The sequence below is a fragment of the Hyla sarda genome, chromosome 8 (assembly GCF_029499605.1).
Source record: "Hyla sarda isolate aHylSar1 chromosome 8, aHylSar1.hap1, whole genome shotgun sequence".
Classification (NCBI taxonomy): domain Eukaryota; kingdom Metazoa; phylum Chordata; class Amphibia; order Anura; family Hylidae; genus Hyla; species Hyla sarda.
Genome location: NC_079196.1, coordinates 46069426 through 46097066, shown reverse-complemented (window position 1 = coordinate 46097066; position 27641 = coordinate 46069426). Strand labels below are relative to the sequence as shown.

At 41.6% G+C, this 27641-nt stretch overlaps 1 protein-coding gene across 5 annotated transcripts in view; it reads left to right on the top strand.

Moving 5' to 3' along the window:
• The window catches only part of COBLL1 (cordon-bleu WH2 repeat protein like 1), a 188541-nt gene that overhangs the window by 6156 nt on the left and 154744 nt on the right, over positions 1–27641 (top strand). For 4 of the 5 annotated variants that reach the window (XM_056533254.1, XM_056533253.1, XM_056533259.1 and 1 more), the window contains exon 2: positions 105–217. The exons of the other annotated variant lie outside the window; for it this stretch is intronic. In XM_056533254.1, the coding sequence (XP_056389229.1) occupies positions 156–217 (62 nt within the window). In that variant the 5' untranslated portion in view covers positions 105–155. The remainder of the gene's footprint in view (positions 1–104; positions 218–27641) is intronic. 5 annotated transcript variants of the gene reach the window in all.

Sequence of the window (27641 nt, the reverse complement as noted above, 5' to 3'; positions counted from 1 at the left end):
AGATGGGGGGTGACATGATGAGAAGGAGATGACTAAACATAAGGGGCTGCTATAATAAGCCGGTGACATGGGGCTGCTACTTATCCAGTCAATTTGTTATACAGCTGCTGAAATAAGGACGACCCTGCTCAGCCCCCAAGGGATCCAGCTTGGGAATGGACGATTCAGGATCTTGGTCTGAGAACTCCAGTCAGGACGCTTCCCTGCCACCTTCAGGGTAAGAACCATCGGAAAGTGCGAGAAAACAAATCCATGGGATCTATGACATGTAAATCAGACTGTGGACTCCTGACCTTGTTGTGTAATCTGTAACTCATGGAGAATCGTTCAGAGCAGCGAAGTGTAGGCTGGAAAGTAGGGAAAAGATGTAAACTCCGGGCGTCTGCTGGAACTGTTCACTTTAACCTGCTTTTTTTAATTCTTCTGGAGATACAGCAGCATGTTCACCCAGAGCCAGAGTAGAATACCTCAGAAAGAATTGCTCCTTAGCTTACTAACATATGTTAAAGGGTTATGAAATTATGAAACCCTTTTTTTTTTATACTGTTTATATTCATTAATTTTCCTTTCACAAGCAAAAAAGAAAAAATACATATACAGTGGGGATCAAAAGTTTGGGCACCCCAGGTAAAATTTTTATTAATGTGCATAAAACAGCCAAGGAAAGATGGAAAAATCTCCAAAAGGCATCAAATTACAGATTAGACATTCTTATAATATGTCAACAAAAGTTAGATTTTATTTCCATCATTTACACTTTCAATATAACAGGAAAAAAAATGGCGTCTGCAAAAGTTTGGGCACCCTGCAGAATTTATAGCATGCACTGCTCCCTTTGCAAAGCTGAGACCTGCCAGTGTCATGGATTGTTCTCAATCAGCATCTGGGAAGACCAGGTGATGTCAATCTCAAAGGTTTTAAATGCCCAGAATCATCTGACCTTGCCCCAACAATCAGCACCATGGGTTCTTCTAAGCAGTTGTCTAGAAATCTGAAAATATTTGACGCTCACAAAGCTGGAGAAGTCTATAAGAAGATAGAAAAAGGTTTTCAGATGTCAATATCCTCTGTTTGGAATGTAATTAAGAAATGGAAGTCATCAGGAACAGTGGAAGTTAAAGCAAGATCTGGAAGACCAAGAAAAATATCTGACAGAACAGCTCGCAGGATTGTGAGAAAAACAATTCAAAACCCATGTTTGACTGCACACTCCCTCCAGAAAGATCTGGCAGACACCTGAGTTGTGGTACACTATTCCACTATAAAGAGATACTTGTACAAATATGGTCTTCATGGAATAGTCATCAGAAGAAAACCTCTTCTATGTCCTCACCACAAAAATCAGCGTTTGAACTTTGCAAATTAACATATAGACAAGCCTGATGCATTTTGTAAACAAGTTCTGTGGACCGATGAGGTTATAATTGAACTTTTTGGCCAGAATGAGCAAAGGTACGTTTGGAACAGAAGGGGAACAGAATTTAATGAAAAGAACCTCTGTCCAACTGTTAAGCATGGAGGTGGATTAATCATGTTTTGGGGTTGTATTGCAGCCAGTGACACAGGGAACATCTCATGAGTAGAAGGAAAAATGGATTCAATAAAATTTCAGCATATTTTGGATGCTAACTTGATGCCATCTGTGAAAAAGCTGAAGTTAAAGAGAGAATGGCTTCTACAAATGGATAATGATCCTAAACACACCTCGAAATCCATGGGGGATTACATCAAGAGGCGTAAACTGAAGTTTTTGCCATGGCCTTCACAATCTCCTGACCTCAACATAATTGAAAATCTATGGATAGACCTTAAAAGAACAGTGCGTGACAGACAGCCCAGAAATCTCAAAGAACTGGAAGAATTTTGTAAGGAAGAATGGGCAAAAATACCTTAAACAAGAATTGAAAGACTGTTGGCTGGCTACAAAAAGCGTTTACAAGCTGTGATATTGGCCAAAGGGGGCAGTACAAGATATTAACTCTGCAGGGTGCCCAAACTTTTGCAGACACCTTTTTTTGTTTTCTGTTATTTTGAAGGTGTAAATGATGGAAATAAAATCGAACTTTTGTTGACATATTATAAGAATGTCTAATCTGTAATTTGATGCCTTTTGGAGATTTTTCCATCTTTCCTTGGCTTCTTTATGCACATTAATACATATTTTTACCTGAGGTGCCCAAACTTTTGATCCCTACTGTATAGAGCAAATTACAAAGACAAATATTACAAATTCATATTGTAATAGCTATCCACAATAATGACGAACTGTCCAGAGCAGCATAGGTTTGCTATGGGGATTTTCTCCTGCGCTGGACAGTTCCTGATACGGGCATCAGGGGTCAGCAGAGAGCACTGTGGACAAGACAAAAAAGAAATTCAAAAAGAAAATGTCCTCTGTAGCATACAGCTGCTAAAAAGTACTGTAATTTACAAATCAGCTTAACTCTCTGGCACCAGTTGATTAAAAATTTTTTTTTTTCTACCGGAGTACCCCTTTTATGGCTGAAATCCCATGAGTTTTTGATGCAGTTTTTTGTGCAGTCTTTGATGTGTTTTAGCTGTAAACAGGAGTGAATAGTAAAGTGATTTAAAGCAGTTATTTCTTTATATTTTAGTTTTGAGATCCGTCTTTAAAGGGGTACTCCACCCCTAGACATCTTATCCCCTATCCAAAGGTATACATATCTTACTCATACACATTGGGTAATCAAGCTTCAGTAGGTGTTGTGCTCTGAGCATAACACCATAAGGTTTAGCACAACCTATCGTTGCTAGTGGTAACTCCATCTACACCACAATAACGGCACATGTTTGCGCTTTTGTCTGTCTTTTTTTCTTTTTCATATACTACTTGTGGGATCTTGCCCTACTTTCTGTATTAGGGTGTGCTGCCACCTGCTTAACCACCTGCACAGTACTAAATGAGTCTTATCTTAGAGACTGGTTTCAGTTTATTCACTGTTGACAGCTGAGTATGTCCGGCCTTAAATTGGGTAGGGTCTAGGTCTGGATTTTCTGATCTCTGGACCTGTTTCTGTGGTGTATGCAAATGACTGACTCTCTCTGTTATTTAAGAAAGGTGATAACCTTTGATTGGCATGCCAAGTACCAACCATCTTACAAGGTGCCCAACATTTACATATAGCATGTATCAAGTCCAGGGCTCAAGTCCTGCATGAGCGTGTGGGGAACTGAGTTCCTGCACTTTTTCACAGCAGGAACAACGTTCCCATTAGCAGGAGTCCTGCAGGACCAGCCCTGGAGTGGAAGAGTTCCCACACTTTTTTTCCTGGGATTTGACCCCTGACTTTGCCACTCCGTACTTTGCAGAGGCTCTGCACGTGGCATCATATGGTGCACCATGCTATACAATAGAGCTCATTACTGTTAGCAGTCGTGCATCTAGGGGGAAAAAAGCTCTATTATATTTACTCTTACAGAGCATGCAAGATGTAAGTATGGCCCCGTAGAAGTATATGTGGAAGTTTTCCTGAGCCTCAAAGGGGTTATTTAGTTCTTTTAAAGGGGTTATCCAGAAAAAAAAAAAAAAAAAATAATAATATATATATATATATATATATATATATATCAACTTGCTCCAGAAAGTTTAACAGATTTGTAAATTACTTCTATTAAAAAATCATAATTCTTTCAGTACTTATGAGCTGCTGAAGTTGAGTTGTTCTTTTCTGTCTAAGTGCTCTCTGATGACACTGTTCTCAGGAACTGTTGAGAGTAGAAGCAAATCCCCATAGCAAACCTCTTCTACTGTGTGCAGTTCCCGAGACAAGCAGAGATGTCAGCAGAGAGCACTGTTGCCAGACAGAAAACAACAACTCAACTTCAGTAGCTGATAATTATTGGAAGGATTAAGATTTTTAAATAGAAGTAACTGTTTAACTTTCTGGAGCCAGTTGATATATATATATATATATATGTTTTTTCCTGGAATACCCCTTTAAATTGATGGCCTATCCTAATCAGTGAAGGTCGAACTCTGAGCACCCTCATCATGCAGTGGTCTCCAATCTGTGGCCCTCCAGACTTCGCAAAAATCTAACTCCCAGCATGCCCGGACAGCCAACGGCTGTCCAGGTATGCTGGGAGTTGTAGTTTTGCAATACCTGGAGGGCCACAGTTTGGAGACCATTGGTCTAAAGGGTCCACAACATTCCTGTCTACCATATACAGCTCCATTTTTTTTTACAGTGGCTGTTCCTGGTATTGCAGCTTAGCAAAGTGCCTTGTCTCTGAAAGTCAGGCCCCTCCAACAGTCTAAAATTCACTAAGAATAGACCTCAAAATGTAAAGAACTGGACAACCCCTCATCTGCTGCTGTGTATGGGGCTGAAGGTCTGAGGTAGAGATGAGCGAACTTACAGTAAATTTGATTAATCACGAACTTCTCGGCTCGGCAGTTGATGACTTTAGTTTGCATAAATGAGTTCAGCTTTCAGGTGCTCCGGTGGGCTGGAAAAGGTGGATACATTCCTAGGAAAGAGTCTCCTAGGACTGTATCCACCTTTTCCAGCCCACGGCAGCACCTGAAAGCTGAACTCATTTATGCAGACTAAAGTCATCAACCGCCGAGCCGAGAAGTTCGTGATGAATCAAATTTACTGTAAATTCGCTTATCTCTAGTCTGAGTCTCTGGATTTTAATTTCTACCCAGTTTCCACGTCATGACACAGAATACAATACTTTGGGGGGAGGGGGGGGGGAGATTTATCAAAACCTGTCCAGAGGAAAAGTTGCTGAGTTGCCCATAGCAACCAATCAGATCGCTGCTTTCATTTTCACAGGCCTTTTTTCAAAAATGAAAGCAGCGATCTGATTGGTTGCTATGGGCAACTCAGCAACTTTTCCTCTGGACAGGTTTTGATAAATCTCCCCCATTGACTTTAATATCTGCTACGATCACTAACGTTCCTATAGGGGTGGTTGACAATTTTTATATTTAACCCAGAATTCTCCTTAAAAATGTATGTGTGGTGAGAGCCATGGGTTGTGAAGGTGAGGTGTATGGGGCAGATGTTATTAACCCCTAAATGTTTGGGACTATATCCCGTACAGGGACATTACATATACATTTATCTTGGCTGTAGTCATCTAAGATTAAACATATGAGACCATATTACTCATGCCCTCCCCCCCTTCCCTCAGTCTTCTGTCCAACTTCTAGATGTTCGCATCTGGTTTCACGTCAAATTCTCCTTTTTTTGTGGTTTTGTTGCATAGTGGTGGAAAATGTACATCTCTTGTTGACAAGAGTTGCAGACGTATTTCTACGGGGTTGTTATGTGAAAGTAGTGGAATATATTGGATAATATTGCTGGGCGGTATGACCAAGAGCGCATATCACGGTATTTTTGTAAGTTATGGCGGTTGCACGGTATTTAACGGTATTTCCCCCCCCCCCACGCTGGGGAACCAATCATATGTGACCCACAGGCGCTGCTCCCCCACCCCCCATCCTCCTGTGAGCCGCCAGCACTTTAAATGAATGAGTTGCGGACCACGGCGCTGGAAATGATTAATAAAGGGCATCTGTACTGATTAATATTAATATATGATTAGTTCCCTGATGTGCGGACAGCTGCTGATAATTCATTCATTCGAAGGGGGGGGGGGGGGGAGGGGCCCGAACGGTATTGCGGTATAGGAAAAATTCATATCATACAGAATAAAAAAAAACGTATTCGGTATGAACCTGTATATCGCTATTGGATAACAATATTAGTAAAAGTCCTCTATAGGCAGTTTCGTGGTATATGTGCAGATCACTTATCTCTTTACAGACCTTATTTATATCTGCTGAAAACTTTACGTGAAAACCTATATTCTTCTGTGCAGAAGCCGCGTGCAGCCTTTTCTTTGGATACTCCATTGTTTGTGCTCCAGATTTGTCCTCTGTTAAAGGGGTACTCCAGTGGAAAACATTTTTTTTCATATCAACTATCTCCAGAAAGTCAAACAGAGTTAAACAACCAAAATGGTTGACAATCAGCTACATCCTCTCCCAGAAACTTAAAGGGGCACTCTGGTGGAAAACTATTATTATTATTTTATTTTTTTCAAATCAACTAATTCCAAAACGTTAAGCAGATTAGTAAATTACTTCTAAATAAAAAATCTTAATCCTTCCAGTACTTATCATCTGCTGTATGCTCCACAGGAAGTTGTGTAGTTCTTTTCTGTCTGACCACAGTGCTCTCTGCTGACACCTCTGTGTTTGTCAGGAACTGTCCGGAGCACCAGAGGTTTCCTATGGGGATTTTCTCCTGGTCTGGACAGTTCCTGACATGGACAGAGGTGTCAGCAGAGAGCACTGTGGTCAGACTGGAAATAACAATACAACTTCCTCTGGAGCATACAGCAGCTGATAAGTACTGGAAGGATTAAGATTTTTTTTTATAAAAGTCATTTACAAATCTGTTTAATGTTTTGGAACCAGTTGATTTGAAAAAAATAAAAATAAAATAAAAAATAGTTTTCCACCAGAGTGCCCCACTAAGTTTCTGGGAGAGGATGTAGCTGTCTGATTGTCAACCATTTTGGTCTTGTCACTTGGTCACCATAGAGTCCACCACAGGGTACCTGATGCCCATCTGTTCAGAACCATACTTGGTAACATTTATCCCACTTTCATGATCTTGTACTAAATGTTGATTTGTCCTTCAAGAACAGGTTTGCCAACCTAAGGTTTTCTCTTGTCTGGACAACTTCTCCAAAATCATGAATACACACAATGGAAATGCACAATAAATCAGAAAGGATGTAGATGATATCTATTTATAGCTCAGTTACTAATTCACAGTAAGAAAAGTAATAATTACATTCACAATAAGGCCCTATTCATACCATGTTTTGGCCTTCAGTTGGAGGTTTTTGGGAGGGCCTAAGGCCCCTTTCACACTATACATTCATTCGTTTTTAAAGATCCGTTATATGTTGCATAATGAAATCCCTGAAAATCGCCCGTTAAATGGCCCTTACACAATCCCATTATAGTCTACGGGATTTTTACATTATCCGTTTTAACCCGTCATAGCTCGTTATTAATAACGGACGTAATTTTGTGACGGGAGAAAGAACGGAAGAAATAGTGCATGCACTATTTCTCCCTTTACTTTCTCCCATTACAAAATAATGTCCGTTATTAATAACGAGCTATGACGGGTTAAAACGGATAATGTAAAAATCCCATAGACTATAATGGGATTTTGCAATGGCCGTTTAACGGACAATTTTCAGGGTTTTCATAACGGAACATATAACGGATCTTTAAAAACGGATGAATGTATAGTGTGAAAGGGGCCTAAGATGTTGACCTCTGAGGGAAGACTGGTTAGTATCTTATGGTAAAGAAGAAGAAGGATCGTCCAGCGCTTGACTCAGGGAACAAATCCTTTATTGGGATGCCATGGAGAAAAAACAGGTACACGGAGACATGTGGCGCGTTTCGGCTTGAGTTACCGAGCCTTAGTCATAGGCTTAGTCAGAGGTATGACTAAGGCTCGGTGACTCGAGCCGAAACGCGTCACATGTCTCCGTGTACCTGTTTGTTCTCCATGGCATCCCAATAAAGGATTTGTTCCCCGAGTCAAGCGCTGGACGATCCTTCTTCTTGTGCATTGTCGAGGCGGAGTCCACGTCGCGTCCGTGCACCTGTCCCGAGGGTGAGCTTTTACGAACTGTGCTCTATCTTATGGTACAGGTATACAGTGGGGTACATTGCTCTCTCCCAGGGAACTCCAGGGAAACACCAATATGTTCATAATTCATATGTATATGGACAATTACCAGATATGAAACGTTACAGTCACATCATGAGGGCTTCCTCGGGGAAGCCAGTCAGTCTTCCTCTCCTCCCCTGAACTGTGGTACTGCTGACAGACACCAAATAGACATCTTAGTGCAAAATATGTATTGAGTGCCTGTCTGCAGTACCACCACTCCGGGGGTATAGCTTAGGAGGAGAAGAGGAAGGAGGTCCCTGCATTTCTGTCTTGGGTAGTTCCATGGATAGTGTCCATGAATGGAGTGTAACGTCCCTGGAAATTTCTGAGGTAATCATGAGGTAAACAGGAAGTGAATGGAGCATTGTATGTTTAGCTTACAGACAGTGGAAAGTTCCGTATTTATTATTTTTTTCATATTTAAAGCTTTATTGAAAAAGCAAAAACCAGGGAACACGTATTTATAGGTTTTTATAGAGTGTCCAGGAATTTTTGGACGTTTGGCAACCCTGATCAGGAATGAGTTAAACTCACTGCATCCTTCTTCAGGATACCATGTACAGTAGGCTTCATAACTTAGTTCAGTAGTGAAATGACGGATGGAGGAAGTAGCTAGCTTCTCCTACTACTTGGCTTTCAGTAAAACACTATATAGTACCTGGCTGAAACCTACATAAAATAAAGAGTATTTCGGCTTCACGATGTGGAGATCCATTGCTTTGACATGGATGGGTTTAGCTGGTAAGATTTTAAGAAAAAAAAAACACAAAGCGGGATATAGGGACGGTGCCTCCGATGGTGATAGCTGTCAGCTTAACATCTAGGGCAGTGTTTCCCAACCAGGGTGCCTCCAGCTGTTGCAAAACTACAACTCTCAGCATGCTCGGACAGCCAAAGGCTGTCCGAGCATGCTGGGAGTTGTAGTTTTGCAACAGCTGGAGGCACCCTGGTTGGGAAACGCTGATCTAGGGACAGCTTTATATATATATATCCCATACAGTTTGGGTGTTTTTGGAAATATGACATCACACACCGGCCTGACATTGAATTAATGCCTTGTATATGAAATGTATGTTTTGGGTTAGTGATCCTTAAAAACAAGTCTAAGGATTATATTTCATTTGGGTTTGGCAGAGCCGGCTGAGCTGTCACATCAATAACCATAGGAAGAAAATGAACTCTCTGTTTAGTGTAAAAAGTTGCTAATTCAACATGGATATTCAAAGAGAGTAAAGTGTGTAATGTGTACCTAGGAAAAACATGACTTTTTTGTTTTTTTTAAAGAAAAGTCAACTTAAAGGGGTACTCCGGTGGAAAACTTTTTTTTTAAATCAACAGGTGCCAAAAAGTTAAACAGATTTGTAAATTACTTCTATTCAAAAATCTTAATCCTTCCAGTACCTTTTAGCTGCTGAATGCTACTGAGGAAATTCTTTTCTTTTTGGAACACAGAGCTCTCTGCTGACATTACGAGCACAGTGCTCTCTGCTGATGTCTCTGTCCATTTTAGGAACTGTCCAGAGTAGGAGAAAATCCCCAGCGAACATATGCTGCTCTGGACAGTTCCTAAAAGGGACAGAGATGTCAGCAGAGAGCACTGTGGTCATGATGTCAGCAGAGAGCACTGTGTTCCAAACACAAAAGAATATCCTCTGTAGTACTCGGCAGCTAATAAGTACTGGAAGGATTAAGATTTTTTAATAGAAGTAATTTACAAATCTGTTTGACTTTCTGGTACCAGTTGATAAAAAATAAAAAATAAAGTTTTCCACCAGAGTAGCCCTCCCATTGAGGGGGCGGGACTATGACATCACGAGCTCCCGCGTTGACTCCAGCGTTCGTAACAGTTTGTTCCAAATGCTGAGCAGTGGAGTACCCCTTTAAGGCTTCACAAAGTCTAGAGCCTCCTCTGCTGTCACATGACATTAAAAAAGTATTGGTATTCGGTATCGTTAGGTACTTGAAAAATAGTACTGATACTGGTACTTGGTCTTAAAGGGGTACTACCGTGCTGACAACTTATCCCCTATATAAAGGATAGGGGATAAGTTGCCTGATCGCTCCGGGTCTGATGACTGCCGATCGCGGGGCCGGAGTATCATGACGTCAGGGCTCTGCCCCCATGTGAGGTCACGCTCCGCCCCTCAATGTAAGTCTATGGCAGGGGGCGAGACAGCTGTCTTGCCCCCTGCCATAGACTTGCATTGAGGGGGCGGAGCGTGACGTCACACTGGGGCAGAGCTGTGACATCACGATCACCGGCCCCATCATCAGACCCGGAGCGGATGTTCGCTCCAGGGCCTGATGAGAGCGGGGTGCTGCGTGCGAGATCGCGGGGGTCCACAGCGGCGGGACCCCGCGCGATCAGGCATCCTTTAGATAGGGGATAAGTTGTCAGCACGGTAGTACCCCTTTAAAATGGTATTGAGACATAGTCATTGTACAGTACATCTGTGGTTGGCTGTGAGGCCTATCCAGTTGTTGGTGCATTCCCTTGTTGGTTCTACCTTCTTCCAAACCCTCTCCCGGTTGCGATGCTGCTTCTATATAAGTAGTCATGTCGCCTTAGGGTCCATTTACATGGAGCAATTATCATAATGGGAATTATAATGAGCGTTTTGAACAATAATTGTCCCGTGTCATAAACAGAGATGATAGATAAGAACTGTATCATCAAAGGGATCCTCCAGCACGAGAAGATTAAACTTCTGCTGACGTGTAGCGTTTGTGTCTATTCTCCTGGTTACATTATCAAGATTAAAGGGCTTATCCTAAGATTAAAATGTATCACCAATCCCAAGGATCGGGGATAAGGATCCGAACGGTGATGGTCCGATTGCTGGGATCTACGATGCTCACAAGAAGAGGGTCTATTGTTACCTGGGAGAGTGGTGGACGGGCTCTATGCCAAGGACAGCCAAGCTCTATATGGTTTCTGTGATCGCTGTAGGGTTAATAGGCCATATTTTCCAATATGCTTTTCTAATACTTTACGTTTGAGAACGATGTAGATGTTTCATTCATATATTATTTTCTTTGTAGAACATGTTCTGTTATATTGTGGTCTATGTGTACTTTTATAGCTTTTCTTACCAGTCCTGACTTTACTGATATATTCTGAATGTGCAAGTCAAATATATGGTTTGCAAATGTGTTTGTTCCTTGTTGTGAATTTACAATGTGTTCCTACAACCATCTCTGTCTAGAACAGGGATTGCCAACCAGTGTGCCTCCAGATGTTGCAAAACTACAACTCCCAGCATACCCGGAAAGTTTTTGGCTTGTCACTTGTGTATAGTATGTGGTAGTGTAGTCACTTGTGTATAGTATGTGGTAGCACAGTCACTTGTGTATAGTATGTGGTAGTGTAGTCACTTGTGTATAGTATGTGGTAGCACAGTCACTTGTGTATAGTATGTGGTAGTGTAGTCACCTGTGTATAGTATGTGGTAGCATAGTCACTTGTGTATAGTATGTGGTAGTGTAGTCACTTGTGTATAGTATGTGGTAGCATAGTCACTTGTGTATAGTATGTGGTAGTGTAGTCACTTGTGTATAGTATGTGGTAGTGTAGTCACTTGTGTATAGTATGTGGTAGTGTAGTCACTTGTGTATAGTATGTGGTAGCATAGTCACTTGTGTATAGTATGTGGTAGTGTAGTCACTTGTGTATAGTATGTGGTAGCATAGTCACTTGTGTATAGTATGTGGTAGTGTAGTCACTTGTGTATAGTATGTGGTAGTGTAGTCACTTGTGTATAGTATGTGGTAGTGTAGTCACTTGTGTATAGTATGTAGTAGTGTAGTCACCTGTGTATAGTATGTGGTAGCATAGTCACTTGTGTATAGTATGTGGTAGTTTAGTCACTTGTGTATAGTATGTAGTAGTGTAGTCACTTGTGTATAGTATGTGGTAGTGTAGTCACTTGTGTATAGTATATGGTAGCACAGTCACTTGTGTATAGTATGTGGTAGCATAGTCACTTGTGTATAGTATGTGGTAGTGTAGTCACTTGTGTATAGTATGTGGTAGTGTAGTCACTTGTGTATAGTATGTGGTAGTGTAGTCACTTGTGTATAGTATATGGTAGCACAGTCACTTGTGTATAGTATGTGGTAGCACAGTCACTTGTGTATAGTATGTGGTAGCATAGTCACTTGTGTATAGTATGTGGTAGCATAGTCACTTGTGTATAGCATGTGGTAGTGTAGTCACTTGTGTATAGTATATGGTAGCATAGTCACTTGTGTATAGTATGTGGTAGCATAGTCACTTGTGTATAGTATGTGGTAGTGTAGTCACCTGTGTATAGTATGTGGTAGCAGAGTCACTTGTGTATAGTATGTGGTAGTGTAGTCACTTGTGTATAGTATGTGGTAGTGTAGTCACTTGTGTATAGTATGTGGTAGCATAGTCACTTGTGTATAGTATGTGGTAGTGTAGTCACTTGTGTATAGTATGTGGTAGTGTAGTCACTTGTGTATAGTATATGGTAGCACAGTCACTTGTGTATAGTATGTGGTAGTTTAGTCACTTGTGTATAGTATGTGATAGCACAGTCACTTGTGTATAGTATGTAGTAGTGTAGTCACTTGTGTATAGTATGTAGTAGTGTAGTCACTTGTGTATAGTATGTGGTAGTGTAGTCACTTGTGTATAGTATGTGGTAGTGTAGTCACTTGTGTATAGTATGTGGTAACACAGTCACTTGTGTATAGTATGTGGTAGTGTAGTCACTTGTGTATAGTATGTGGTAGTGTAGTCACTTGTGTATAGTATGTGGTAGCACAGTCACTTGTGTATAGTATGTGGTAGCATAGTCACTTGTGTATAGTATGTAGTAGTGTAGTCACTTGTGTATAGTATGTAGTAGTGTAGTCACTTGTGTATAGTATGTGGTAGTGTAGTCACTTGTGTATAGTATGTGGTAGCACAGTCACTTGTGTATAGTATGTGGTAGCATAGTCACTTGTGTATAGTATGTAGTAGTGTAGTCACTTGTGTATAGTATGTAGTAGTGTAGTCACTTGTGTATAGTATGTAGTAGTGTAGTCACTTGTGTATAGTATGTGGTAGCACAGTCACTTGTGTATAGTATATGGTAGCATAGTCACTTGTGTATAGTATGTGGTAGTGTAGTCACTTGTGTATAGTATGTGGTAGTGTAGTCACTTGTGTATAGTATGTGGTAGCATAGTCACTTGTGTATAGTATGTGGTAGTGTAGTCACTTGTGTATAGTATGTGGTAGTGTAGTCACTTGTGTATAGTATGTGGTAGTGTAGTCACTTGTGTATAGTATATGGTAGCACAGTCACTTGTGTATAGTATATGGTAGCACAGTCACTTGTGTATAGTATGTGGTAGCATAGTCACTTGTGTATAGTATGTGGTAGCATAGTCACTTGTGTATAGCATGTGGTAGTGTAGTCACTTGTGTATAGTATATGGTAGCATAGTCACTTGTGTATAGTATGTAGTAGTGTAGTCACTTGTGTATAGTATGTGGTAGTGTAGTCACTTGTGTATAGTATGTGGTAGTGTAGTCACTTGTGTATAGTATGTGGTAGTGTAGTCACTTGTGTATAGTATGTGGTAGCACAGTCACTTGTGTATAGTATGTAGTAGTGTAGTCACTTGTGTATAGTATGTGGTAGTGTAGTCACTTGTGTATAGTATGTGGTAGTGTAGTCACTTGTGTATAGTATGTGGTAGCACAGTCACTTGTGTATAGTATGTGGTAGCATAGTCACTTGTGTATAGTATGTAGTAGTGTAGTCACTTGTGTATAGTATGTAGTAGTGTAGTCACTTGTGTATAGTATGTAGTAGTGTAGTCACTTGTGTATAGTATGTAGTAGTGTAGTCACTTGTGTATAGTATGTAGTAGTGTAGTCACTTGTGTATAGTATGTGGTAGTGTAGTCACTTGTGTATAGTATGTAGTAGTGTAGTCACTTGTGTATAATATGTGGTAGCACAGTCACTGCAATAAACACACCAACATGGGGTTATGGATAACTGTCTTTTACTGAGGCAGGTGTAGATGGTACAACACACACAGTACGGAGCAGACTGAAGGGATGCAGTGTTACCTTCCGGAGCCCTGTTGCCTTGCTGGGACTTTTAGTGCTTTTCACCCACTTGAATTAAATAGACTTGAGACTTAGATCCCACACTGACCAGGGTTCTGCTAAGGTCCAATTTCACTGACACCGTCAGGGTATGACTCGCCACCTCCTGTGTGGGGGAACACTCGCAGGGCCCACTTGATTAAAGATTTTCTTCAGGCTTCGCTCACTATGACCTCACACTCCTTCCACCTCCTTTCCACACTGCAGCTCATATGGAGCTCTGCATACAGCAGCGACTGGAACTAGTCTGGGGCAACTCCTTCCCCCCAGACTACATACAAGACAATTTGGGGGTTCCCATTGGGTAACAAGGGTCACCTGATTACTCTGCCTCTCCTTCTTAAAGGTACAGTACACACATAATACAAAAATACAGTGAATACAGAAAATATAATAAAGTGCATGAACATAGTAAACAATATAACCGTGGGCCCAACACAGGAGCAGCAGGCATGTCCGATGAGATCCGCAGCTCACGGGACAGCCTTTGGTGCTGGGACACCACAGTGTATAGTGTGCAGTCATGTGCAATAGGTAAGGCATATAGTAATGTGCGATAATATCTCAATTACCTCCAGGCCTTGAAAACATCTGGTCTGCACGGAAAATAGAACAAATCAAGGACAACAACCCCCAACCTCACCATCGCTAGCGTACGCGGAGCCTCTTTTCGTCTTCCATTTGTGCAGCTCAATCCACACATATTTGAGTTCTTGAGGTCACGTCTGGCAGAAGATAGGAAAATAGCAGAAATAAGTTAAACAAATATGTCAGATATTGAATCTATGAGTTCAGCGTCAGGATTTTTTATTTTTTGTATTTTTTTTTATACGTGCCAGTTGGCAAGCCGGGGTGAGCTTTGCACAAATTTGATGAAGCGAAATTTAGTACTGTGCATTTTTTGGCCCCGGTATGAAGCTATCACATACAGGCTACAAAAAAATCAAGGGCCGGATCGGCGGAGATGGATATGTTTTTTTTTTTTTTTTGCAGCCGGTAATCATTTTAGATATATTTGACATTTTACATGTGTTAGACTCATAACACGGAGGAGCTCCGTTATTCAGATAACAAGTATATGGCTGCTGGATATTAAAGGATGTTTGGCAGAGACTCATCGACTCGTATGTAATGTCTGGCTGACTGTCTATGGAGGTGTTTCCCAACCAGAGTGCCTACAGCTGTTGCAAAACTACAACTCCCAGCATGCCCGGACAGCCTTCGGCTGTCCGGGCATGCTGGGAGTTGTAGTTTTGCAACAGCTGGAGGCACTCTGGTTGGGAAACACTGGCCTATGGTATCCTGATGTCGGCGAGATATAACTTTTCAAGATTCCTGATCAGCAGTCTAAGCTTTTCTTGATATGTTGCCATGTCGGGAAGAAGAATCGGCCCTTTTTAGTGTGTTTGATATCATAGGGACCTGAGCATAGCAAACAAAGGCACGGACTTTGAAATATTACCTATTCTGCCTGTTCAGACTCTTACGGCCTTTGTTCCTATTGAGCCATGCATTGCAGTAAACAGTGTCTGAAATGAAATCGCTTACTAAAAAGATTTTTTTTTTAAATTAGTTTTTACGATCCCAATCATATTGGTATAATTTTGAGCCCATTGCATAACTTGTGATTTTTTTCATTTTAGTTATGCATTAAGTCACTTATAGACATAAAGGATATCAAAAAAGGGATTCCCATATTAGCTTGTTATCTCCCAATGCAGGATCTGACTACACAGGGTGTGTTTTCAGTCTGTTACCATGGAGACACGGAATATATTTTAAATCAAGACTATTTACAAGGTTGTAAAAGTCTAAAGGGGTATTCCCATCTCAGCTTGTTATCCCCTATCCATGAAAAAAGGGTCTGGGATATTGGGCAATTGCCCCAACAGCAGGCTAGATAGTATCGATTTATTTCCCAGCAAATCTGTCAAGAATATCAAAAGATGGGAAAGTGCTCTAAAACATAACTGAAAGCGGCAAGACGGTAGTAGATCCGCTTAGCCTGTGGGAATGATGGCTTGGGCTGTGTCAGGGAGCAGAGTCTAAGGTGCAGTTGGTTTTCACCATAGCCCGCCGCAAAGCGGGATTGGACTTGCTGCGGTAGGAGGCACCCAGGTCGCTACCCCTGACACGACTCGTCCACTCTGAGGAGAAAATGTGGTACAGGAGGGATATGGCAACTCGTAGTCAGGATAGCAGAAGGTCAGGGCAGGCAGCACGATACCGAGAACAGGGACGCAGCAAGAGGTCAGTAGGCAGGCGGCACAGGAGCAAGGTCAGGTCACGGAGCAGGGAGGTCAGGAACATGGTAAGGCAAGACACAATAAACGCTTTCACTAGGGCACTGGGCACACAAAGGTCTGGCAAGAGGTAGAGGGAGGTGCACATACTTATAGAGAACGGAAAGGTGCAAACACTAATTAATGGCGCACTGGCCCTTTAAATCTCAGAGCTCCTGCGTGCACGTGCTCTAGGAGGCGGGGATGCATGCACTGGTGGTGTGATAACTTGGAGGAGACAGAAGAAGGAGGAGGTGAGGGACGGCCCGAGATACGCATGCGGGCACATCCCGCGATGCGAATCTCGGGCCCGCCGGAGGACAGAGGAAGAGAGCGTTACAGCCAGTGTGACCAGCCGGAGCGCTCGCCGTAACAATAACATTTCATTTATATTACTAAAATACACCAGTTTAAAGTGAACCCAATAAAACCGAGTTTTCAAATATACAAATCAAAAGTAGATTGAGAAAGGTTGTAGCACAGTGAACATCTGATTATAATCCCAACGCGTTTCTCCTGCATGTAGCAGCTTCCTCAGGGGAAGAAAACAGTGGCACAGAAAATAAGTACAATAATCTATTTGTATCAAGAGATCAAGTATCAAAATAAATTAGTATAGGTATAGGTTCGCAGCACCCCCATGTAGCCCTCATATGTGTAATATCTTGTAAGTGAATATGTCTAGTTTCATATAGGTAATGAGATCACCATAACATCATATCACAACATCATGCATAGGCCTGATGACCCAATGATAGAATGCATCAGAGGGATACATGAAAACTGGACCACTTTAACTTCTGAAGGAGATTGTGCCCTTCCAGAAGAACAGTTATGGTCTGGTTTGAGATGTCACAGCGAGGCTGAATGCTACCTAGAGTGGTAGGGAGCCATCACTCATGGCTACTGTCTATTTGACAACTCGGTTTTATTGGGTTCACTTTAAATTGGTGTATTTTAGTAATATAAATTAAAAGTATTGAATGGATCAGACCTGGCATGCACGGCCACCACTCCATTCATTCTCTATGGGACCATTGAAAATTTCCAAGTTCATCGTTCAGAAATGTTCAGCTGCCCCCATAGAAAATGAATGGAGTAGTGGCCGCTATGCTGCAGTGGATGGATGGATAGCAGGGTAGAAGGAATTTACTGAAATTATACTATCCGCCCACATACTGCAGCATAGCCACGACCCCCCTGGAGACCATGTAACTTATGACATATTGTCTCTGGCCACATGGAATGCTGGGAAAGGTCAGAGACAACAGTAAAATAAAAAGACTACAGCACATCCGGGTCCTGTACAGGAAAACAGGACAAAAAGTAATAGAAGCAAATTACACTGTTATAACTTGGTATCATGGGCTCAAAGGCTGAGGAAGAAAAAATCCTGGAAGACCCCTTTAAGGGTCAAATATTTTGTTTTCCAGGAGCTGAGGCCTATAACAATCTCAAGAAGAAATTTATAGGTTCACATTGATGGATTTTTGGTCAGAATTACCGCAAGGACTTTGTTGTCCCCATAGACTGCAACGCCTTCTGTGCGGGCTCCGAATGCAGATTGACCAAGATCGTCCATTGACCAAGATCGAACTTTAGCGTTGAAATATCCGCCACTGAAATTCCGAAGTGTGGACTCTGCAACGGAACCCCATTGACAGCAAAGGGAATTTTTGAGCGTTTGTAAAAAAAAAAAAAAAAAAATGGGAAAAACATCTAAACTGCATGGACATCCATCTTCCTTTCCATGAGTATTCTCTCTACTGCTTGTGTTACTGCAAATCTGTCTCAATGTATCAGGCTGCACACAGCTCTCAGTCACAGGCCAATACTTGCCGTGTACGTCACCGATCCGGTCTAGAAAGGAGAGGGAAAGGCTCATAAAATGAACTTGTATAATAGCTGTAAAATCGGGGTTTATGTGATTACATAAGAGGACGTGTTTTACCCCGTTGTACACAAGAATCTTTTACTAATACTCTAATAATTTTTATTACTTTTTTATTCAGATTACTCTTATTTCTATTGTTAGGATTTGCATTACTACCATTATTATTTTATTATGACATAAAAAAGAAGCCCTCTATATGGCGGCAGCACTCTATATTTGATCACAAATGTAACATGGAGGCGACTTTTTCATCAAAACGTGTCCCCCATCCACCATGCAGAGGTGGCCTCACTTTGTATTAAGGGGTACTCCGGTGGAAAAAAAAATTTAAATCAACTTGTGCCATACAGTTAAACAGATTTGTAAATTGCTTCTCTTTAAAAATCTTAATCCTTCCAGTACTTATCAGCTGCTGTATACTACAGAGGAAGTTGTGTAGTTATTCCCAGTCTGACCACAGTGCTCTCTGCTGACACCTCTGTTGATGTCAGGAACTGTCTAGAGCAGGAACAATTCCCCATAGCAAACCTCTCCTGCTCTGGACAGTTCCTAATATGGACAGAGGTGTCAGCAGAGAGCACTGTGGTCAGACAGAAAGGTAATTCAAAAAGAAAAGAACTTCCTCTGTAGTATACAGCAGCTGATAAGTACTGAAAGGATTAAGGGGGAGATTTATCAAAACCTGTCCAGAGGATCACTTCTTTCATTTTTTATAGGCCTTGTCAAAAATGAAAGAAGCGATCTGATTGGTTGCTATGGGCAACTCAGCAACTTTTTCTCTGGACAGGTTTTGATGAATCTCCCCCTAATATTTTTAAATAGAATTAATTTACAATTTCTGGCACCAGTTTTTTCCACTCGAGTACCCCTTTAAGGCCATGTTCACATGGCAGAGTCCAGCAGAGAAATTCTGCTTGGAAATTCAGTCCTGTTGTTTTTAATGGTGCACATGGTGGAATTTCAAATGTGCGCAACATCCAACATTATGCATGAAAATAACCGCGTGAACATAGACTTAGGCTATGTTGAGCGATGGGAATTTTAGCACCAGTAATCTCTGCCGCAAAAGTCCATAGTGTGCAACATGTAGCGGAATCCTATTGACAGCCATGCACCTTTTCTTCACCAGAATATTAAAGCAGTATTCTGCTTCGAAATTTTGTAGTGTGAACCCGGTGTTTCCCCGCATGACCCTTTTTATGACCCTTTGACCAATTCTACAGTTGTCTACCAATAATGTGGACACCCAGTATTAAAAGGGATAGGACTTACCAGAACTGGTTCTCCTCTGCATGTTCGGCCTCTATATTATGAATGTTTTTGCTTTGTTGTGAAATTTTCTCTCTCAAATGGTGGGATTGCCAAGCACAGTACCCTGTCCGGATGGAACAACCCCTTTTAGCTTCAGTCTATACATTTGGGCCAGTTTGGCACTTGCATACAATGGACACATTTTTGCATCCGTATTATGGCTGTAAGTCCTGGCCTGACCACGGGTCTGATAATGACACCTGTCAAATCAGGTTGGCAGTCAATTTTTCGGCCTATACTGAGAGAATATGTCAGGTGGATACTCCCATACTATACAGCACCAAAACATGCTTATGGATTTATTACGGATGCATTTTCCTGTTGAAGTTCCTGTTTGACCTCTGACAGCGGCCCAGCTGAAACTTCAATCCATAAGCATGTTTCAGTGCTGTATAGTATGGGAGTATCCACCTGACGTATACTGTCACATGTACATAGACACCAAGTATAGGCCAAAAGAGTGTTATTTTGGCATATGCTAGTGTGGTGCCACAGGGGGTGGCGTTAGTGGAAATATCTGATCACTTTGTGACGCCAGGGCACCGTTATCCTATACACTGTCCGAGGTTGGAGACAGCTTCTCCTGGGCCAGACACACCGATGTCAGGTTACAGATAACTGTCTTTACTGAGCTAGGTGCAGATGGTAATGCACGTACAGCTGGCTTTAGGTGAGAGAGTGCAGCGTAAACCCGTGGGAGCCCTGTGGCCTTGCTGGAACTTGTGGTGCTTACACCAAACAGATCAATACTGACTTGTGAGACAGAAGGATGAATCCTGGTAGGTAGGGTCCTGTCAAGGTGCTGAAGCCTTTTCCACAGGGGTATGAACTTTCACCAGTTGAGATTAGATTTGAGCTGGGCCTTCCCTTGAGGCTTCTTACACAGCATACCTAAACCACACTCCTGCTCAGGAGCCATACTAGGTTGAACTGCGGTAACTCCTCCCCCACTACTCTATATAGGGGAGACTTTAGGGGTTTCCCATTGGCAGGCAGGGTCACATTGGGTTCACTGCTCTCATTTAAGGTACAGTAACACAAAAAAACATATATACATATAACAAGAATATAATTGATTTAGAAAAATATATGACTTTGCAATAGAATACAATTATAATTTATATAACAGTAAGTACTTTGGTGGGCCCAACACCTTGTGCTGCCAAGCTGCCCGAGACAGTCCAATGCCACAGGACAGTCATTGGCTTTAACACAATTTTCTATACAGACAACTATAGCACAATAGGGGTTAGTAGTCAACATATGCCTCTATATGCCTACATGGCAGTGTACATCAGAGACACATTTTAGGGAATGCTTCTGGCTTCTATCCCCCGATGGGCTGAAAAAGTGACACTCTGTTGTAACATTTCGGTGTAAGATTTCCGAGCCCTTTTAACCTCCTGTAAAAGGTTGCATGTGTTAGCGTAAGCCGTCCACCATAACAATAAGGCATGTAACGAAATTATGCAAAAAATAAACTGAGCAGTGGAATTTGTTTGAGCTCGGAGGGTGTAGAGACACTGATCTTTTGTGTAATGCTAGAAAGGCATTTCCTTGGAGCATGTCGGAACCTGCTCTTCTGTACATTGTCTCTGAGAACATGAAGAATTATTTGCTTAGAAGAGCATCTTCGATACAGCCAGGATCTTCTAGTATTAGTCACTGAGAGTTTCACAGCTCGCTGGCTCAGGTCCCAGATGTATGTGAAACTTTTTGTTTTTCAGCTGAAATATATATATAGTCATTTCCATTTCTGCTAAATTGTAGATATATTGAGTGGAGGGGTCGTTCATGAATACATTGACTCCAAAAAAGATCAAAAATTCTCCTTTTGGCCATTGACCTTCTGGATAAAATCAGTATGAAAAAGTTCTATCTCATCTGTCAGATAACCCAAACGTGCGATGGTGTGATGTATAGCATCTCTTTTGTTTATGTAAATTGTAAGTAGATTAGGCATTAAAGGGGTACTCTGCCCATAGACATCTTATCCCCTATCCAAAGGATAGGGGATAAGATATCTGATTGCGGGGGTCCTGCCGCTGCGGACCCCCATAATCTCGGCTGTGGCACCCCAGATATCCGATGCACGGAGTGAACTTCGCTCTGTGCCAGATGACTGGCAATGTGGAGCGGAGGTTCATGATGTCATGGGCATGCCCCATTTGTGATGTCACGGCCATGCCCCCTCAGTGCAAGTCTATGGGAGGGGGTGTGCTTCCATCACGCTTCCTCCTATAGATTTGCATTGAGGGGGTGTGGCCGTGATGTCACAAATGGGGCGTGGTCATGATATCACGAGCCTCTGGCGCTGCACCCGGTGTTTGTTTAGAGCAGGGTGCAGCAGGGGTCGCCAGCGGCAGGACCCCCACAATCAGACATCTTATCCCCTATTCTTTGGATAGAGGATAAGATGTCTAGGGGTGGAGTACCCCTTTAATGAAAACAGCAGGTTAAACGTGGCGCTGACGGGACCCAAGTACACACGGCAGGAACAGGTAAAAACAACTTTAATGACCAAGTTGCAACGTGTTGAATCTGCAGCGCCGCATTGAATCTGCTGTTTTCATTGAAGCCTATCCTACTTACAAGTTATATCCGAGTTGGAGGGCTGCAGACAGTGATACCCACCCATTATCATGTGCGAAATATTGTTGTGTATGACGGCACACAACCACCCAGGGTGAACGACTTTTATGCATTTTTACCGTACGCTATGGAGCGCCTTTACCTTTCTTTTTAGGTTTATGTAAATTGTCCTTTATTTTACCTGAGCCCCATGCAAGTGTGATTTACCCTATGGAGCGCCTTTACCTTTCTTTTTAGGTTTATGTAAATTGTCCTTTATTTTATCTGAGCCCCATGCAAGTGTGATTTACCCTATGGAGCGCCTTTACCTTTCTTTTTAGGTTTATGTAAATTGTCCTTTATTTTATCTGAGCCCCATGCAAATGGGATTTACCCTATGTAGCGCCTTTACGATTTCTTTTTAGGTTCATGTAAATTGTCTTTTATTTTACCTGAGCCCCATGCAAGCGAAAGGGTGTGCACTGCAATACCATTAGCAACCAGTGGGCAAGACTGGCACTGTTTTGAGTGACCGAAGAACTGGACATGCAGTATGGGAAATACACCTTTGGGAGAGGAGTCTCTGTCACTGACAGCTTATCCCATCTCTTCTTTCTTCAGGATTATAAAGAGAGTTTACAGAAGAAAGTCCTGTATTATGTGTGTGCAAACATTATGATATATTACCTGAAGCTATTCGGAGAAGATCCTAGAGCTGTGGTATTTTGTTGACATGAACTGTATCCCCTCAGGAGGAATGCATGTATGGAATCCCATGTGTGTACTTGGAGTTTTCATCTAAGCTTAAACAAATACAGCGATGCCAGTAACTGTGTTCTGTAATAGTTTGGTACCATGTTAGATTTTGTAAGGCTTTTGACACTGTCCAACATAGAAGACTTATCAATAAACTGCAGTCTTTGCGCTTGGACTCCCATATTGTTAAATAAAGGCAGTGGGCAGTAGGCAGTGGCTGAGGGACAGACAACAAAGGGTTGTAGTTAAAGAGTACCTGTCATGATCTTGTTACATTTTATAATCCTCCCAGTTCACTGACCCATCATGATATCCAACCCTCTGACTTTATTTTAATTATTTTTAAACTTTCTACCTTGATATTGCTCTGTAATTTCTGCCCAGTCTCAGTCAGATTCACAGACTGGGAAGGGGCGTTACCCAGCAGGCGTGACATCATCTGAAGCCATACAGGGGAGAACTTCCTCCCTCACTCTGCTACACACAGACCTGAGCAGTTCAGTGTGAGATGAGCTATGATTGGCTTTCAGAATTCAGAATATTGGGCAGACCAGATGGGCCAAATGGATCTACAGACATATCCTATGTTAGCGTGTAGAAGAAAAAAGTTTTACTGTTTTCAGTGAGAGAATGAAAATATTAACCGTACAGATATGATACCCTTTAGGTGTTAACAAAAATAAAATAATAATAAACAGCAAGCTTTCGGGACCGTCTAGGTCTCTTTATCAGGCATGATATTTCATGAATCTTCTTCTAGAAAGAATATCCTGCCGTGTTCACGAGACTCATTTTCTATTACTATGTGTGCTCAAACACTTTACCTTTTAGCCTCACCCATTCTATAGTATTAACCTCCACCCAGGGGCGAGCCTGTGCTCTTTCGTCTTTCTATTGATGTATAGGTCTCCCATTCATTCTCCCGGGCCGTGTCGGTCGGTGACATGAACCCGGGTGTGTCTGCAGCTGCGGGAGCTTTTGGTACTTTCTCACCTGATTCACGATATTGCAGCATGGCTGAACAGTGTTCAGTATAAAAATAGTACGGTAGGCAAATTTTTTTTAGTTTTTTTATGTTTTCTTTTTTTTTTGTGTGTGTGTGTGCGGTGGTGGAATTTTTAGTTCCAACAATTGTAAGGTCAGGTTAGCACTTAAGAGTATCTATTTTAGTTTGGCCAGTGACGTGAACTGAAAGCAGGTGGCGTCTTTGGGTTTCAGTGATTTTAATAGAGAAATACAGTCGGTGCGAACCGGACGGGCTACATTTTGCCAATGGGATCTTTTTTTTTTTTAGGATTTATTTTAAAATAAATAAATAAAATAAAAAATCCTTATATTTACTCCATAAGGGTAGTACGGAGTGGGTGTCACCCATTGATCTCAATGGTAAAGAAAAAAAAAATCAAGTACGTAAACCCTGATGCAGACCATCTTAATGGGTAAAAGGGGTATATGGATTTGTATATGGATTTCTCGATGCGTATACTAACACTGTGTCAGAAGAGTCTTAAAGTGCGTATAGATAGTTCATGGTATCACTGAATTCAGTTTTTGACTCTCTAAATCAGTGTTTCCCAACCAGGGTGCCTCCAGCTGTTGCAAAACTACAACTCCCAGCATGCCCGGACAGCCGTTGGCTGTCCGGGCATGTTGGGAGTTGTAGTTTTGAATCAGCTGGAGGCACCCTGGTTGGGAGACGCTGCACTATTTAAAGGGGTCCTCCGGTGGAAAACTTTTTTTTTTTTTAAATCAACTGGTGCCAGAAAGTTAAACAGATTTGTAAATTACTTCTATTAAAAAATCTTAATCCTTCCCATACTTATTAGCTGCGGAATACTACAGAGGCAATGTTTTTCTTTTTGGAACACAGTGCTCTCTGCTGAATCACGAGCACATTTCTCTCTGCTGACATCTCTGTCCATTTTAAGAACTGACCAGAGCAGCATATGGGGATTTTCTCCTACTCTGGACAGTTGTTGAAATGGACAGAGAGGTCAGCAGAAATGGACAGTGATGTCAGCAGAGAGCACTGTGGTCATGATGTCAGCAGAGAGCTCTGTGTTCCAAAAAGAAAATAATTTCTTCTGTAGTATTCTGCAGCTAATAAGTACTGGAAGGATTAAGATTTTCTAATGGAAGTAATTTACAAATCTGTTTAACTTTCTGGCACCAGTTGATTGAAAAAAAAAAAAGTTTTCCACCGGAGTACCCCTTTAACCCCTTAACCCCTTAAGGACCAGGCCATTTTATACCTTAAGGACCGGAGCGTTTTTTGCAATTCTGACCACTGTCACTTTAAACATTAATAATTCTGGAATGCTTTTAGTTATCATTCTGATTCCGAGATTGTTTTTTCGTGACATATTCTACTTTAACTTAGTGGTAAAATTTTATGGTAACTTGCATCCTTTCTTGGTGAAAAATCCCAAAATTTGATGAAAAAAATGAAAATTTTGAATTTTTCTAACTTTGAAGCTGTCTGCTTGTAAGGAAAATGGATATTCAAAATAAAACATTTTTGGGTTCACATATACAATATGTCTACTTTATGTTTGCATCATAAAATTTATGAGTTTTTACTTTTGGAAGACACCAGAGGGCTTCAAAGTTCAGCAGCAATTTGGAAATTTTTCACAAAATTTTCAAACTCGCTATTTTTCATGGACCAGTTCAGGTTTGAAGTGGATTTGAAGGGTCTTCATATTAGAAATACCCCATAAATGACCCCATTATAAAAACTACACCCCCCAAAGTATTCAAAATGACATTCAATAAGTGTATTAACCCTTTAGGTGTTTCACAGGAATAGCAGAAAAGTGAAGGAGAAAATTCACAATCTTCATTTTTTACACTCGCATGTTCTTGTAGACCCAATTTTTGAATTTTTGCAAGGGGTAAAAAGGAGAAAATTTTTACTTGTATTTGAAACCCAATTTCTCTCGAGTAAGCACATACCTCATATGTCTATGTTAATTGTTCGGCAGGCGCAGTAGAGGGCTCAGAAGGGAAGGAGCGTCAAATGGTTTTTGGGGGGCATGTCACCTTTAGGAAGCCCCTATGGTGCCAGGACAGCAAAAAAAAACCACATGGCATACCATTTTGGAAACTAGACCCCTCAGGGAACGTAACAAGGGGTAAAGTGAACCTTAATACCCCACAAGTGATTCACGACTTTTGCATATGTAAAAAAAAAAAAAAAATGTTTTACCTAAAATGCTTGGTTTCCCAAAAATGTTACATTTTTAAAAAGGATAATAGCAGAAAATGCCCCCCAAAATTTGAAGCCCAATTTCTCCCGATTCAGAAAACACCCCATAGGGGGGTGAAAAGTGCTCTGCTGGCGCACTACAGGTCTCAGAAGAGAAGGAGTCACATTTGGCTTTTTGAAAGCAAATTTTGCTCTGGGGGCATGCCGCATTTAGGAAGCCCCTATGGTGCCAGAACCGCAAAAAAAAAACACATGGCATACCATTTTGGAAACCAGACCCCTCGGGGAACGTAAAAAGGGGTAAAGTGAACCTTAATACCCTACAGGTGTTTCACGACTTTTGCATATGTAAAAAAAAAATAAAAAATGTACCTAAAATGCTTGGTTTCCCAAAATTTTTACATTTTTAAAAAGGGTAATAGCAGAAAATACCCCCCAAAATTTGAAGCCCAATTTCTCCCGATTCAGAAAACACCCCATATGGGGGTGAGAAGTGCTCTGCTGGCGCACTACAGGTCTCAGAAGAGAAGGAGTCACATTTGGCTTTTTGAAAGCAAATTTTGCTCTGGGGGCATGCCGCATTTAGGAAGCCCCTATGGTGCCAGGACAGCAAAAAAAAAACACATGGCATACCATTTTGGAAACTAGACCCCTCGAAGAACGTAACAAGGGGTAATGTGAACCTTAATACCCCACAGGTGATTCACAACTTTTGCATATGTAAAAAAAAAAAAAAAATTTTGACCTAAAATGTTGGTTTTCCAAAAAATTTTAGATTTTTAAAAAGGGTAATAGCAGAAAATACCCCCCAAAATTTGAAGCCCAATTTCTCCCGATTCAGAAAACACCCCATATGGGGGTGAAAAGTGCTCTTCTGGCGCACTACAGGTCTCAGAAGAGAAGGAGTCACATTTGGCTTTTTGAAAGCGAATTTTGCTCTGGGGGCATGCCGCATTTAGGAAGCCCCTATGGTGCCAGGACAGCAAAAAAAAAAAACACATGGCCTACTATTTTGGAAACTAGGGGTAATGTGAACCTTAATACCCTACAGGTGTTTCACGACTTTTGCATATGTAAAAATATATATATTTTTTTTACCTAAAATGCTTGTTTTCCCCAAAATTTTACATTTTTAAAAAGGGTAATAGCAGAAAATACCCCCCAAAATTTGTAACACAATTTCTCCCGAGTATGGCGATACCCCATATGTGACCCTAAACTGTTGCCTTGAAATACGACAGGGCTCCAAAGTGAGAGCGCCATGCGCATTTGAGGCCTAAATTAGGGATTGCATAGGGGTGGACATAGGGGTATTCTACGCCAGTGATTCCCAAATAGGGTGCCTCCAGCTGTTGTAAAAGTCCCAGCATGCCTGGACAGTCAGTGGCTATCTGGCAATACTGGGAGTAGTTGTTTTGCAACAGCTGGAGGCTCCGTTTTGGAAACAGTGGCGTACCAGACGTTTTTCATTTTTATTGGGGAGGGTAGGGGGGCTGTGTAGGGGTATGTGTATATGTAGTGTTTTTTACTTTTTATTTTATTGTGTGTTAGTGTAGTGTAGTGTTTTTAGGGTACAGTCGCATGGGCGGGGGGTTCACAGTAGTTTCTCGCTGGCAGTTTGAGCAGCGGCAGAAAATTTGCCTCAGCTCAAACTTGCAGCCGGATACTTACTGTAATCCTCCGCCCATGTGAGTGTACCCTGTACGTTCACATTGGGGGGGGAACATCCAGCTGTTGCAAAACTACAA